This window comes from Malaclemys terrapin, chromosome 19, assembly GCF_027887155.1.
Source record: "Malaclemys terrapin pileata isolate rMalTer1 chromosome 19, rMalTer1.hap1, whole genome shotgun sequence".
Lineage (NCBI taxonomy): Eukaryota > Metazoa > Chordata > Testudines > Emydidae > Malaclemys > Malaclemys terrapin.
This window is the reverse complement of record NC_071523.1, coordinates 5,521,163-5,535,704: the sequence shown is the minus strand read 5'-3', so window position 1 is coordinate 5,535,704 and position 14,542 is coordinate 5,521,163. Positions and strand designations below refer to the sequence as shown.

At 44.4% G+C, this 14,542-nt stretch overlaps 1 protein-coding gene across 3 annotated transcripts in view; it reads left to right on the top strand.

Moving 5' to 3' along the window:
- Positions 1-1,950: 1,950 nt before the first annotated feature.
- Positions 1,951-14,542, top strand: part of ZBTB17 (zinc finger and BTB domain containing 17) — a 33,247-nt gene continuing 20,655 nt past the window's right edge. Inside the window, exons 1-2 of one of the 3 annotated variants that reach the window (XM_054009513.1) lie at positions 1,951-2,051; positions 4,174-4,330. Coding sequence is in view for 1 of the 3 variants with exons in the window: in XM_054009512.1 (XP_053865487.1) it covers positions 2,045-2,051 (7 nt within the window). In the remaining 2 variants the exon portion in view is untranslated. Of the gene's footprint in view, positions 2,052-2,419; positions 2,548-4,173; positions 4,331-14,542 lie in introns of those variants that run through there. The other 2 variants (XM_054009514.1, XM_054009512.1) reach the window with 2 other exon arrangements.

The window sequence follows — 14,542 nt, the reverse complement described above, 5'->3', positions numbered from 1 at the left end:
TGTCCCCAGCTGGGACAGCACTTTACTATGATCTAAAATTGAACCAGATGCACCCTCGAAGGGGATTTACTTCAAAATGTTTCCATCTTTAAATATATCTCCTGACAATCTGAAAGGGCTGATGTTACACTAAGAACCATGTGCTTCCACAGGCCCCGTTCCTGCAAACATTTATGCATTCAGTTGCTCACGTGTCTAAAACTGGGATTCAACACAATTTAGCCAGTGTGATGCGGAACAAAACATCAGAGTAGGGTGACCAGATGTCCCGTTTTTAAAGGGACAGTCCCATTTTGGGGGGACTTTTTCTTATATAGGCACCTATTACCCCCCACCCCCGTCCCGTTTTTTCACAGTTGCTGTCTGGTCACCCTACATTAGAGTTGTAAAACACTCTCAGTGCTGCCGTGTTTAATTACACACAATCAGGGCAACCTAAAAATGTAACTTTTGCCCTTGATGCTAATTTGAGGTTACAATGTAAACATCCAGAGGACACAAACCCAGTCTAAGCAGAGCTACTCTGAAACCAGTCATGGCACTGTATCTCTTTTATTTCAACACCAAACAATGTTAGGATAAGCCTGTGTTTGGTGTTGCAATAAGAAAGTATGGTTTTAGTCCAAATAAGACCTTCTGATCAGAGGCTGGCATGTTGCAAAGTTCACCTCTAAGGATCTTTATCTGCAGATGAGTAAATACCCTGCTCTTCCTGTCTGCTTGACCCCTGCTAGATGCACGCTTGTTTCAGGATCCACGCCTTGGAGGTGGGAGGGTCCCAGAGCTTGGGCTCCAGCCCAAGCCTGGAAGTCTACACAGCAATGAAACAGCCCCGCAGCCCGAGCCCCACAAGCCTGAGTTGCCTGGCATGGGCCAGCTGCATAGACTAGTCTAGTTGCTGTGTAAACATACCCAGATCCCGAGCGGCCCTGAAGACCTGGCATATCCTGACTCTTTCAGGGAAGTCCAGTTCAAGGTTTCTGTCCTGATAGTCAAAGCCCTACATGCTTGATCCCTGAAAGATCACCTCTCCCTCCATGCCCACATAACGCTGTTACGAACTCTCACCGTTCTATTGAAAGTCTTGTGATACTTGTCAAGTATCAGAGGGGTAACCGTGTTAGTCTGAATCGGCTTGCATCTGAAGAAGTGAGGTTCTTACCCACGAAAGCTTATGCTCCCAGTACTTCTGTTAGTCTCAAAGGTACCACAGGACCCTCTGTTGCTTTTTGTGATACTTGGTGTTTCTTCCCCAAAGCCCCAGCTGCTGGACTCATGTGAGAATCTCAGCTTCCCTTTCTAAAAGAGCGCGTGTCTAGCCCTCGTGGTGGCAAAGAAAAGCTTGACCCTGGGACCTGAGCGCAGCCTCGAGCCCAGAACGCAAAGCAAAAGAATCACATTCTTTTATTTTTTAAATACCTTCTGATTTTGAAGCCAACACATGGCTCTTCAAGACCCGGCTCATGATTTGCGAACGCCTGAGGCTGGCCATGCTGATGTCAGTTTGTCTGGCCGTCACAGTTTTAGCCTTCCCAGGCTAGGCTCATGCCAGGACGTGGCGTGGCACAGAGGTGGCACAGAGGTGGCACAAGGTTTCACGGGGCACCCACGCTCCGCATGGCGCCTGGCCACAGTGCTTTGGGAGGCACAGCCCCGGCCCCTTGACCCTGGCTACGGCTACAAAGCCAGGCCCTGCCTGAGCCCACCTCTGCTGCACTGTCTGGGCAATGCCCAGCTGCTGCCTCTGGTGTCATGGCGCCGGGGAGAACCCTGGGAAACACCACGTGATCCGCAAGGCCCGCCGCTCGCTCTCGATGCCCCGCCCTGACGCTTCGGAGCAGCGGCGCATGCGCTAGAGAGGCCTGTCAGCCGCCCGTGCTTCCCCCGCGGTAGCTGCGCATGCGCCGGAAGCCCGTGGGGGCATGGGGATGGGGAGGTGAGACGCCGCCGCTTCCGCCCGTCTCCAAAATGGCGGCGCCCTTTGTCCGTTCCGTGTCAGTCTGAGCCCTGCTTGCCGAAATGTGACTCACCTGCGGGTCCCGGGATGGCAGGTAGCGGGGGCAGCCGGGGGGAGCCAGGGCAGCTCCAGGGGGCAGCCAGAGGGGGAGGGGCAGCCAGGGCAGGTGTAGCTATGGGGGAGGGGGCAGCCCTGGTAGGAGTGAGGGGAGGGGGGGATCTGTGGGGAGTGGGAGCTGGAGGGGAGGGGGGCACTGGGGGTGGGGGCAGTTATAGGGCAGGGGGTAGCTAGGGGAGCAAGTGGAGATAGGGGGAGGTGGGAGGGGCAGGGTGTGTCCTGTAGGGGGTGAGTGGGACCCACCCTGTGAGGTGGCGATTGCTGCTGGTCTGTAATAAAAGCAAAATCTTGATCTTAAATCTGCTGTCTCCATATGAATCCCCCCTGCCCCCTCGTGCACATCTGGATTTGGTCTCTCCCCTACCCCTCCTTGCACTGGGCTCCGCACCACTCTGCAGCTTCCCATTCAGATTTACATCTTCTCATCCCCTGTGGTACCTGGGCCAAGACTGGCGTCTGTGTGGCGGGCCAAGGTTGGTGGTGGGTCAGAGGGCAGGCAGTGGGCTCTGGCTGGCACCGCTGAACTCAGTCTGAGAAAGTGTGACAGTGACCCCGAAGAGTAGGGAACCGCGGGCTGCGAGACAGCAATGTCTAGTTTAATCAGCATTTGAGTCTTACCCACTTCCTCCAGGATGCATCTGTCTACATCGGGAAATTTCTTATTCCAGAACAACTGTTCAGTTGTGCTGATGTTCTCAGTGGTGTAAACTCCAGCAGAGACCTGGTATAAGGGTCCCGACACAGCTAATCCTATTAAGGACACAGTGAGAAGAGACACCTATGCCTAGTCTACCCTAGACTTTACACTGTTGGTAATACTGGTGCAGCTGCCCTGCTGCTGAAAACTGGGTAAGAAATTACCTGCTGTGGACCGGACAACTGAATCTGCTTGTGGGGTTGTGCTCCCGCTTGTTCTTCTTTCCTTGCTGATGGTTCATTTGACACATTAACTCTGCAAGCCCGAGCAATGCATTCATCATGTTAGGCATTAGCGTGAACTTCTTAATATTATATAAGATGTTTAACTGTTTGCCAAGTAAATCACCAGCAGAATGGATTAGGAAAACTGCCTTATCAGTGTCTATGCAATGGACTTCTACCCAAGACTATATTTTTTGTTCTAATAGCAATACTGAAATTCCCAACATAATACCAATAATCCACGTGTATTATACACACACCCACTACATGCAATTGACTTTCTAAGTGTAATTGATCTGTATGAACATTTCAAACCAACATGACATTTGCTTTGCCATTGTGTTTGTATGTCGGACACTTACTGCCCTCGCTAAAACACCGAAAGTTAGTGCAGCAGTGAGTAACTTGAGGGTTTGTTTAAGGGTGGAAAAAATGCAGTTGTTAGTAGTTCAGCACCCAGATACTGGAGAGAGTTGCTGTGGAAATACATAGCTCATGATATTATTTTAGTTATACACACTCTGCTCATGAATTTATTATAGTTAATATGATGGTGTGTAGATCCAACATTACTGAATTTTAATATGAGCTCAGTATTATGGGATGTGACATATAACGCATGGCAGAATATGATCCATTAATACAATCCTTTGCAAGGGATTGTTGGCCTAAACTGTGACCTTCCCAAATTTGTGTGTGTGGGGGTGTGTCTCCAACACACAATGTGATGTTTGTCCTCCGTTGTACCATACTCATCACTGTAGTAGCTGAGAGTCAGAAGTCACTCAGGAAAAGGAGTTGGTCATCATTGTAGCAGGTCAAAAAAATCATCAGCTCAAGTCAATACACAGTAACAATCCAAAAAAGCGAACCATAGTAGGATGCATAAGGAATGGGGTAAAGAATAATACTGAAAAGATGATAAAGCAATTATGCAAATTAATGGCACACCATAACTTTGAATACTACGTTTGGTTTAGATTGCCCATGTTAAAAAAGCTACTGCAGAAATAGAAGGCATCCAGAGACAGGCAGCAAAAATGAGTAGGAATAGGAAAGGCTTCCCAAGTACTGAGAGAGTGAAAAGATTAGGACAATGTCGTTTATCGAGTAGATACATAAGAGGGGAGATGATGGTAAACAGAAAGTAAATCAGCTGCTCCTATTTATCCTTGCAGTACAAGAGTCAATGGACATTCAATGAAATTGAAAGGCAACAAATTTAAAAGTGATAAAAGGAAATAGTTTTTTACACAACATGTGATCAACCTGTGGAACTCATTGCCACTAGATAACATCGAGGGCAAGACATTAGGATTCAAACAAAGATTAAACGTATGTATTGATAATAACATCTTCAATTACATTAGATACAATTAGAAATACTTAGAAGGGATGTGTAAATTCATGCATCAGGGTATAAGCCAATCTGTTATTGCTGAGGATTAGGAAGAAACATCTGTTGTCAGGATATTCCATATTTGTCCATTATGGAGATTTTATCCCTTCCTCTGAAGCATCCGGCACTCGCCATTGTTGGAAACAGGATCCTAGTGTAGAGAGACCACCAGATCAGAGAAGCATGGCAGTTTCTTCCTAGTGACTTGCATGTACCCCTAGCATGCATTAATTACGTCAGTAACATTCAAAGTCAAGGTTCCACATACAATCTGAACTGTGACCCTGTATTAACACTTAACTGCACAGGCATAAATTCAGATCTAAATTTCTGCAAATAATCCAAATTATGACCTACCTGTGCAATTTGTTTGCTACATACCTAACCAGTAAGGGAAACCGCCTCCTACAACACTCCTGCCAGCACCCCTAGGCATTGTCACAATTTCAGTGGGCACCACAATCCCACCACTGGTATACAAGGTCCACTGAAAACAGAGCCACGTGTGGGAGACTCCAAGCGAGAGACCACCTTAGCTCGTCTACCTGCAGGTGTCATCTGTGTATATCTCACTTAATCAGTTCCCTGCCGTTGCAGGGGCCCTGGGCATTGGTGCATCTTGGTCCCTCCCGTTCTTTGCCTAATTCCACTTGTTGGGTTTCATGTGCAGGTGCTGGGCGATGGTTAGTGGCTGTGATATACAGGAGGTGAGGTCACCCTAGATGAGTGGTTCCCAAACTGGGGTTTGTGAAATGTTACAGGGGACTCTCAGGGAAAAAATCCCTAATAGCGGACAGAGCTGTCCCTATGGACCCCAGGCAGCACGGAGCCAGCAGCCCAGAGCCCCTGGACTTCCAAGAGCTAAGCAGATCAAAGCAAATGTCTCTATCACACTGAGGAGATTTAAACTTCAAGACTCCTTATAAGAAATGGAGAGGGAGGTGGATATTTTTTGCTGTTTTTAAAATTAAATAGGCAACTAGTTGTGTTTTTTAAATTATTATGAAGAACAAGTTTAAGCTTTGTTGCAACGTGCATTGTTTGCCTGGACTGCTCCAGACCTGAATGCTTGTATAAGAGGAACTCTGTGAGTTGGCTTCTTAAATACGTTCCTGCTCTTTCACATCTGATACTCCTTGATGAAACATAGGAGCCTTGTCTTATAACAGGCTTATTCAGAGTGATACAGGCTACGAAAGTGAGCTCTTGGAAGAGTGTTGCCGTTTTCATAATGTAATAAAAATACTGTAATGATAAATAATAATTAACAATAAATAGTGTGTAATAAGCATGTCATAAAAACAAATTTTATATTTCCAAGCTCATTGCTTTTATAATTTATACTCAAGTAAAGGAGAAAATCACTGGAAATACTCATTTTTAGGAGGGGGTTCGTGAGACTTGACATTATAGTGAAAGGGGTTCACAGGTTGTTAAAGTTTGGGAACCACTGCACTAGATGATCTGGTAGTCCCTTCTAGCCTTAAACTCTGACGCTGATGCTTTGTAGCATTGGCTTGTCTCTCGTTCCCCATTGGCAGTCACGGGGGGGGCGGGGCTCACGTGGCAAGCTTAATTTAAACTTAGCAGATTTATTTATCTTTAACTGCATGCCACAAATGCAGGTGTCTGGTACTGAGCTTTCCATCACTATGATTGATACAGTAATAAAAGACTTGACAGCAACGTCAGAGGAAGACTGAAAGGGAAAACACTACTGATGTGATTTGGAGAGGGCGAGACTCAAAGATTGCTAGCATTCTAGTTTCTTAGCTCCATTAAACTCTGGGAATTGAGTTCCCTTGCTTTTTATTTTAGCCGAGGCCCAAACACCACTTTGCTGGTCACTGTATAGCTCGTGAGTAGAACAGAGCCCTGGTAAAGGAGCGTCACATATGCAGTCCAACTTGTTTTCCCTTTTTAGGGAGTAGATTGACTTTGGGGCAGTGGTTTTGTATTTTAAAATGCAACTTTTTGTTGAATCTATCCAAGACAGCCAGTTAAGGTGTGACATATAGCAGTCAGCTCTGTTCTGTAGACGAGGTTATGGATAGCGGCTTCCAAGAGGAATAGTCTCTCTATCTTTGTATCTGAGCACTTGACTCTATTTACCCTCACAACAGGGCTGTGAAATAGGAAAATGTTCCAATTTATACCTGGAGAACTGAGCGTGCAGAGACTGAGTGACTTGCCCCCGGTCACACATGCAGAGCAGGGAATCGCACACAAGTTACGCAGGCTGGCACCCTAACCACTGGGCAATCCTTCCTCTCACAATGTTAACATGTATTTACTGTTTAAAGGGGGTGGGGAGGAGCAATAAAGTAGTAATTAAGCTGTGTGAAGGAAATGAGACATCCATTTCACTGAGAGCAAGTGTGTTAATATGCCAATATTCCACTGTTCTGAGGTGGGTAGGATGGGTAAAAACATCACTATTTATAATGCAGCAGCAGCCGTATTATTATCCCAATGGCATCGTGTTCTATATGGTATTTGAATGGCGTAGCCATAGAATAACACTAAGATGAAATGTAGTAAAGGAGAAATTGACCAAACCAAAGAATTCTTAGAGGTTGCATGACTCTGATGTGGACCAGAATTGGCAGTGAGATCTGCCTTCTGCATGAGGTGTCTATGCCTTTCTCCTCATCACACTGGTTACCTTCTTTCATTTTATCTAACAGTAGGAATGTGGGCTAATGTTCCTAAAAGATTTTTCCCCCCTTTCTGTGTAACTTTAAACTGAGCCTGTCTTTTATCAACGTTAATAATCATTATGGCATCTCAGGTATGCCCTACATATTTGACAGTCATCACCTTTTAATATAAAGCAACATTAAAATTGCTTTTTGCTATTAATTATGGACCATACTGTAATAATAATCATGGCTGATTTGAGTAATTGTTCCATTGGAAATGAACCCTACTGAGGAAAAGTTCCCAGCAACACTTCAGAGGGCAGCACGGTATAAAACTTAAGCTGCAAGACTGGGAATTCAGACATGGGTTCTAAGTCCCATCTCTGCCACTGACTCTGTGACCTTGGGGAAGTCACTTAACCTCTGTGTGTGTCAGTGTCCTCATCTATAAAAATAGGGATCATGATACTCTCTTATGGAAAGTGTTCAGTGACATGTATTGTCGGAATATTGATCAAATGGGTTCTGTAACATTCTGTAATGGGTTCTGAGCTTCAGTTCTACAACATTCAGTTCCCACTGGCCCTGAGCTCTGAATAATTTTAATGGGTGGTCTGTCTTGTTGTATTTTAAAATTTGAAGACTTCAAATAAAATATCTCCAGCCACATGAGGAAGGTGGATAATGGTGGTGGTGGGGTGGGGGTGATGCCTTTTACCTGACCAAATATTTCAGTTATAATTTAAGTGAGTTATGCAGGTCATCCCAACCGGATGCCAGTAAAATCCTTCGTACAGCTCCACACCATCATGTACTTTGCGTAGGCCACAGAGTTCACAGAAAAACGATTGCAGAAAAGATTTAGAATTCCTAAAAAATATATATTGGGGTTATGTCTTGTATCCCTTCATTTATAAAGCCCAGGTACCTTAACTATCATGATTCCGGTTGTATGGGGATCAGAAGCAGGGGGAAATTATAATTAAAATATGAAACATCTTTTAAAAATGACCTGAAATAACCCTTCGATACATACCTTAATTTTAAAGTCCCATCTCTCAGGAAGCTAGTACTAGTTGTTCCATTGGAACGGAGAACCCCTCCTTTTCCAGTGGTGTGCAGGTCCCATTTCCAGAACGTAAGCCTGTTCCTGGCTTTGAACTGCATATTGGTTGTGCTGGGCTTTGGGTCAGTGTTGTTTTAGGAGGGAGCAGGGCTATTGGTGAAGAAGGAGAAAAAAAGGAAACATCTTGGTGGCAAGTTAAGAAAAATGGCAGCTGTTTGAAACTGCTTGGGGGCTTGGCTTGTTTGAAGTTCTCCCAAGGAAGGTGGTCAAAGTGCAGGTGAGGGAATGCCATTTATTACATGGCTGTCATTACTACAAGGTGTATTATCGCTTGAAAACTTTTGAAGTATCTGTTGATTTAAGGAAAGGCCAGTGCATTGCCTAGATTTCAAAATGGACCTAGAGAAGAACCAAGACATTAGGAAATTGATTTTGTCATAGAAACATCGGCAAGGGGCAGAATAGGAGACATCCTGTCAGGACCAGTTCTGAGACGGTCTCAGAACGAGGGGTCTTGAGGGACGTAAGGAAAATGGATCTTAGCAGTTTTAGTGGGATTCATTACTTTAGAAGAAAATATTGTGTGCTGTAACCTCATCTGAGGACTTCACTGTTTCCGATGGAAATTTCCACACTCTGTAATGAGAACACCAGATTGATGGGTTTGGCGCATACCTGTCTCTATAATGATGGAAGGTTGAAGTGTGTCAAGCTAATGTAGTCTCAAAAAGGAGATAGTGCCCAGACGATGGGCTAGCTCTTTAAAGCAGTAACCAAAGGAGCTGTTACTGTACTGACAACCTGTGAGTTTGCCTTTGTGAAAGGTTGATATATGGCTGTACTACCTGAGTGAATCTAAAAACCTGGTTGCATGTCAAAGACTGAGGCTTTGTGAGTTTGAAAGCAGCTTGGGATATACTCCTAGTGGAGTATGGCAGGTACCAATGTGACGATCAGACTTGCACATATGACAGATGGCTGGCTAGAAAAGGGACGGTGGGTTTATATTTGATACAGGAATACAGGCATCCCAAGTCTTCCACATAAACTCAGATGCCAGGTGCCATGTAAGTACCTCAGTAGAATAGAAAGACAAATTCCCAGTTGCCCAGATGAGGGAAGTGTTGCAACATTTCCTGTCCATGCAATTGCACCAGCACTCTCCTAGCAGTGCCAGCAGAACCACAAAACCAACTAGGCTGCAGTGAAGCACTCTTCCAAGACTGCACTGAACCATCTGAGCAAGTCAAAACAGCTCCCAGTTCAACCAAAAGGGGCCTTTTCAAGAGCTACGTTTTCCCTTTCTCCACCAAAGGGCTGGTGAATTTTATCTCAAAGGTCTGGGTGCTAGAGGCAGAATTTCTTTCCAGAAGAGGAGTGAGTTAGTTACAGGAAATACATGTTGATTAGAGACAGGATGGTATATGGTTAAATCACAAGACCAAGAGGCAGGAGACCTGGGCTCTATTCATGACTCTGCCACTTACTCGCTGTGTCACCATGGGCAAGTCACTTGAACTCCCAGTGCCTCAGTTGATTTGCTTGTAAAATTCAGAGAACACTTTCAGGGCTATTGTGAGGCTTAGTTTGCTAATGTTCGTAAAATACTTTGCGAGGCACAGATAAAAGGTGCTTTTACAGAAGTACAACATGGTGGTGATGTTAGTATGCGAGTAGGAGGGGCTAGAGTAAATAGCGTTTGAAAGGAGTTAACTAAGTCTTTGGAGGGAAAATAGCTTCTGTTCTCTGCAACAAACTTGATAGAAAGTGAAAAGGCTTCTTTCTGTCTTGAAATGTGATAAATGCATTAGGCTGGATTGGTACATCTGGTCTCCTTGGCTCTTTGACAGATGCGTATGAGCCACCGATACTCCCTTGATTTCTTCTGGCAGATGCAAGCAGATTTTAGTGTCAGTTTTTTACAGCTTAATGCTAAGTGAGGGATTTTTTTATTCTTACTGAGCATCGCTGATCGCTTGTCATCCTGTCTCTGTAATTAGAACACATCTGGCTTTCCCTGCTCATTATCACTCTTGGTGATCGTTGACACTGTTACTTTAATAAATTTGTAAAAGTCCTGCCGCAAATTGCCATCCCGGGATCTCTGAAGATCTGAAAAAGGGACAGCTCAGCATTCCTGTGAGGAAGACTCCAAGGTGATCATGAGAATCAAATTAACTTGATAGCACGGCACAGCTGGTATATTTTAAATATGATGTTGTTGGCCCTAGACACAAAACGATACGGCACTGCAAAATTTTGGCGCAAGCTAGACGTTGTCAAAACGTATCCATGTCTTGATATCTGGGACCATCCGTTACCGAATAGTTTGTAAGTCTTGGTGCCCCAATTTTGTTCAGCTGCAGGTCGTTAAACTGCAACAGCTTTCCTCAATACGCTAGCAAGCTCCCAGAGACTAAATGATGGACCAGGTGGGTGCTTGGACTACACTTGGTACTGGCTTCTGGTGATTAGTTCTTTCCTTCTGGCCCTGGCCTCTCTTGTGAATTTTGGGCGCCCTGGATTAACAAACTAATAGCTTGTTCTGGCAAACTCATAGACTTTAAGGTCAGAAGGGACCATTATGATCATCTGGTCTGACCTCCCGCATGATGCAGGCCACAAAGCCGTCCCAACCCCTTTCCCTTGACTCTGCTGTTGAAGTCCCCAAATCCTGTGGTTTAGAGACTTCAAGTAGCAGAGAATCCTCCAGCTAGCGACCCCTGCCCCATGCTGCGGAGGAAGGCGAAAAACCTCCAGAGCCTCTGCCAATCTGCCCTGGAGGAAAATTCCTTCCCAACCCTAAATATGGCGATCAGTAGAACCCCGAGCATGTAGGCAAGATTCTCCAGCCAGACCCTCATTGGCCATTGATACCATTTACCAGCGATGGCACGCTGTTCATTTGACTAAAATCATGTTATCCCATTAAACCATTCCCTCCATAAACTTATCTAGCTTAATCTTAAAGCCAGACAGGTCCTTCGCCTGCATCAGCTGGAAACAGCAAGGATACCGGTTAGTCCTCAAAGCAGATTTCACACGGAGGGCTGTGGTTCTGAAGAAGCAAGCAGGCCAAGCATGCTGTCATGGTGTGGCCAAAGGACTCAATGAAGGGCGTTTCTGCACAGATGGAATTTTGTTAGCATTGAAACACAAGCGCTGTGAGAAAATAAGTCGGCGCCCACCGCAGTAACTGTATCTTCCTGGAAGAAAATATCCATTAACAGCAACTTTCGGATTGAATTTTGGTTTAGAAGCTGACTCCAGGGCTTCTAATTTGTCAGGAGGAAGAGCCTTCTCCTCTTGCTTTCCTCATGTACCCAGAGCTGTTACCCTAGGTGTTTTCCTAGTCTTCCCCCAGCAACAGGCGAACTTGCTACCATGGAAACCCATGACTACGGGATCGTGCTACGGTTATTTGGGACTGTTCTTTACATATTTGGGAGTAATATCAGGTATCTCCTTGTAAATACAGCATGATCTTCATTGCATGTTATCAGTATACCAGGCTGTGGGTTGACCCAATCAACTCTGGCTGTTGTGATCCCTTTCTATGCCTCCAGAGCACCCTGGGGCAGGAGAAAGTGAGACTGTTGCATTGGATGGAGTCACACAACCCCAGAATGGTCACAACTCCTTGACGTTATGTTGTGATGTCAGGTTACCCTTCTCCAACTACTTTGTGGCTATCCAATTCTGCTGGAACCACTGCCTTAAAATGATATCAAATGAGTAGTTGTCATCTAGCCAGATGACCTCTTGTGGGTGAGCATCCCCTTTTCTCTTGTCTGCTTCTGAAATAAGTGAGTTTTCAACCCAGGTCTTGCGCCCAGACCAACATACTGTCTTTGCTATTGGTAACAAGGGAGAACGTTGGCCATCTGGAAAGGACTTTCTTATTATCCTTCATTGCGTCTAGTGGAGGCCTGGTCTATACTAAAAAATTAGGTCGAACCAGCTATGTCACTCGGGTGTGAAAAATCCACACCCTGGTGTAGACAACGGTAGGTTGATAGAAGAATTCATCCCTTGATTTAGCTACAGTCTCTTGGGGATGTGGATTAACTACACTGATGGTAGAACTCTCCCATCAGCATAGGTAGTGTCTGCCGCTGTATGGCTTCAGTGTAGCATTTCAAGTATAGACCAGCTCTTAGATCATGTTTTCACCCCTCAGCTCCCAGAGAGCCGAGTTCTACAGCACAAAACTGTCTGGTCAGGACTGTGGCCGCGCCCTTGCTATCATTGGGGCGTGTACATAACACACACACGTTTTGGGGAAATGTGATCAAATTTTATGCAACCATTTTTGACTTAGTTTGGATGTGAAAATGTACTTTCCCCCCACATGTTCTGATCAGATATTTTGCGCTTGGGTAATTCTGAGCAGGAGTTACAAATATTAAAGTTGGCTTCTTCTCGATATGTCATTGAGACTCAATTCTCTTTACCAATGCTGCAAGCACGCACAAAGCCTATACAACATTTGTAAGCCCATTTTGAGCATGAAAAGGATGTTGTTGAATGTCATCTACCCCTTTCCATGGAGGTACTTTTTGCTCTGTTTGCATGATTTCCTATGGTTTATCTAATTCTGTTATAAGAGTTCTTCAGTTTTAAAAAACCTCACTTTCTGCCTCTCTCTTCTCCTTGCCTTTATTAACAGGGGTATGAATACAGGGTCTTTGATTAATTTTGTATTTATTTAATTATCCATATATTTTAGTGTCTGTTCCTGCTGCTTATTCCCCATTTGAAACCATAAACCCTGTGTTTGTGACATTGTAATTAGCTGCTGTGCAAGTGAGTCACAAATGGAGGATTAGGATTTCAGGTGCAAATAAGCTGTGGGAGCCGATGAGCTCTTGAGAACAGGTGTATCTCTCTCTCCTGCAAATGGCCTGGGTTTTTTCTTTTTTTTTTCTAAATGAGCAGATGAGTCACAGAGTGTTCTTTCAAGGTTTTCCTGTGGGGTCAGCTGCCCTTTTTTGTGCTTGAAATATTTTTCATTTTGATAAGGGCTGGAAGTCATTCAGGAAAGGATAGGGATTATGTCCATGAAATTACACACACACACACTTATATTATAATAGAAAACATGCTAATTTTATAACTCAAAGTAAAGACTGTATCCTCTCAAAATCTCAACATATCTTATCCTGTTTTTTTCTAAAAGAGTTCCTCTAATTCTAACAGGAATTGTTTTGGGGAAGGTCTTTTGACCTGAGTTATACAGGAGGTCAGACTAGATGATCACGATGGTCCCTTCTGGACTTAGAATCAGTGAATCTATGGATCTTCCAGATAGTACATAAGAACGGCCATACTGGGTCAGACCAATGGTCCATCTAACCCAGTATCTTGTCTTCTGACAGTGGCCAAGGCTTCAGTGGGAATAAACAGAACAGGCAATCATCAAGTGATCCATTTCCTGTTGCCCAGTCCCAGCTTCTGGGACTTAGAGGCGATGGCCGCCCAGTCCATAAAATTGCATCCCTGACCATCTTGGCTAATAGTCATTAGTGGACCTATCCTCCTGAACTTATCTAACTCTTTTTTGAAGCCTGTTATAGTCTTGGCCTTCACAACATCCCCTGGCAATGAGTTCCACAGGTTGACTATGTGTTGAAGAAGTATTTCCTTATGTTTATTTTAAACCTGATGCCCATTAATTTCATCGGGTGACACCTGATTCTTATGTTATGTGAAGGAGTAAATTACACTTCCTTATTCACTTTCTCCTTACCATTCACGATTTTATAGACCTCTATAATATCCCCCCTTAGTCGTCTCTTGTCCAAGTTGAACAGTTTGTCTTTTTAATCTCTCCTCGTTCATATTATTTATCCCTTTCTGAATGGTTCTTAACATTCTATTCGCTTTTTTGCCTGCCGCTGCACATTGAGCGGACGTTTTCAGAGAACTATCCACAATGACTCCAAGATCTCCTTCTCGAGTGGTAACAGATCATTTAGACCCCATCATTTTGTATATATAGTTGGGATGATGTTTTCCAATGTGCATTACTTTGCATTTATCAGCATTGAATTTCATCTGCCATTTTGTTGCCCAGTCACGCAGTTTAATGAGATCCCTTTGTACCTCTTCTTGGTCTGCTTTTGGACTTCACTATCTTGAGTAATTTTGTCTCGTCTGCAGTTGTTACCACCTCACTGTTTACTCCTTTTTCCAGATCAATTATGAATATGTTGAACAGCACCGATCCCAGTACAAATCCCTGTTTACCACTATTTACCTCCTTCCAGTGTGAAAACTGACCAGTTATTCCTACCCTTTATTTCCTATCTTTTAACCAGGTATTGATCCATGAGAGAAACTTCCCTCCTTTCCCATGACTGCTTATGAAATCTACTGTATGAAATCTATAAAGTCTGCTTTAAGGCCCCAGTCTTGTAATTGAGTCCACATGGACTCAC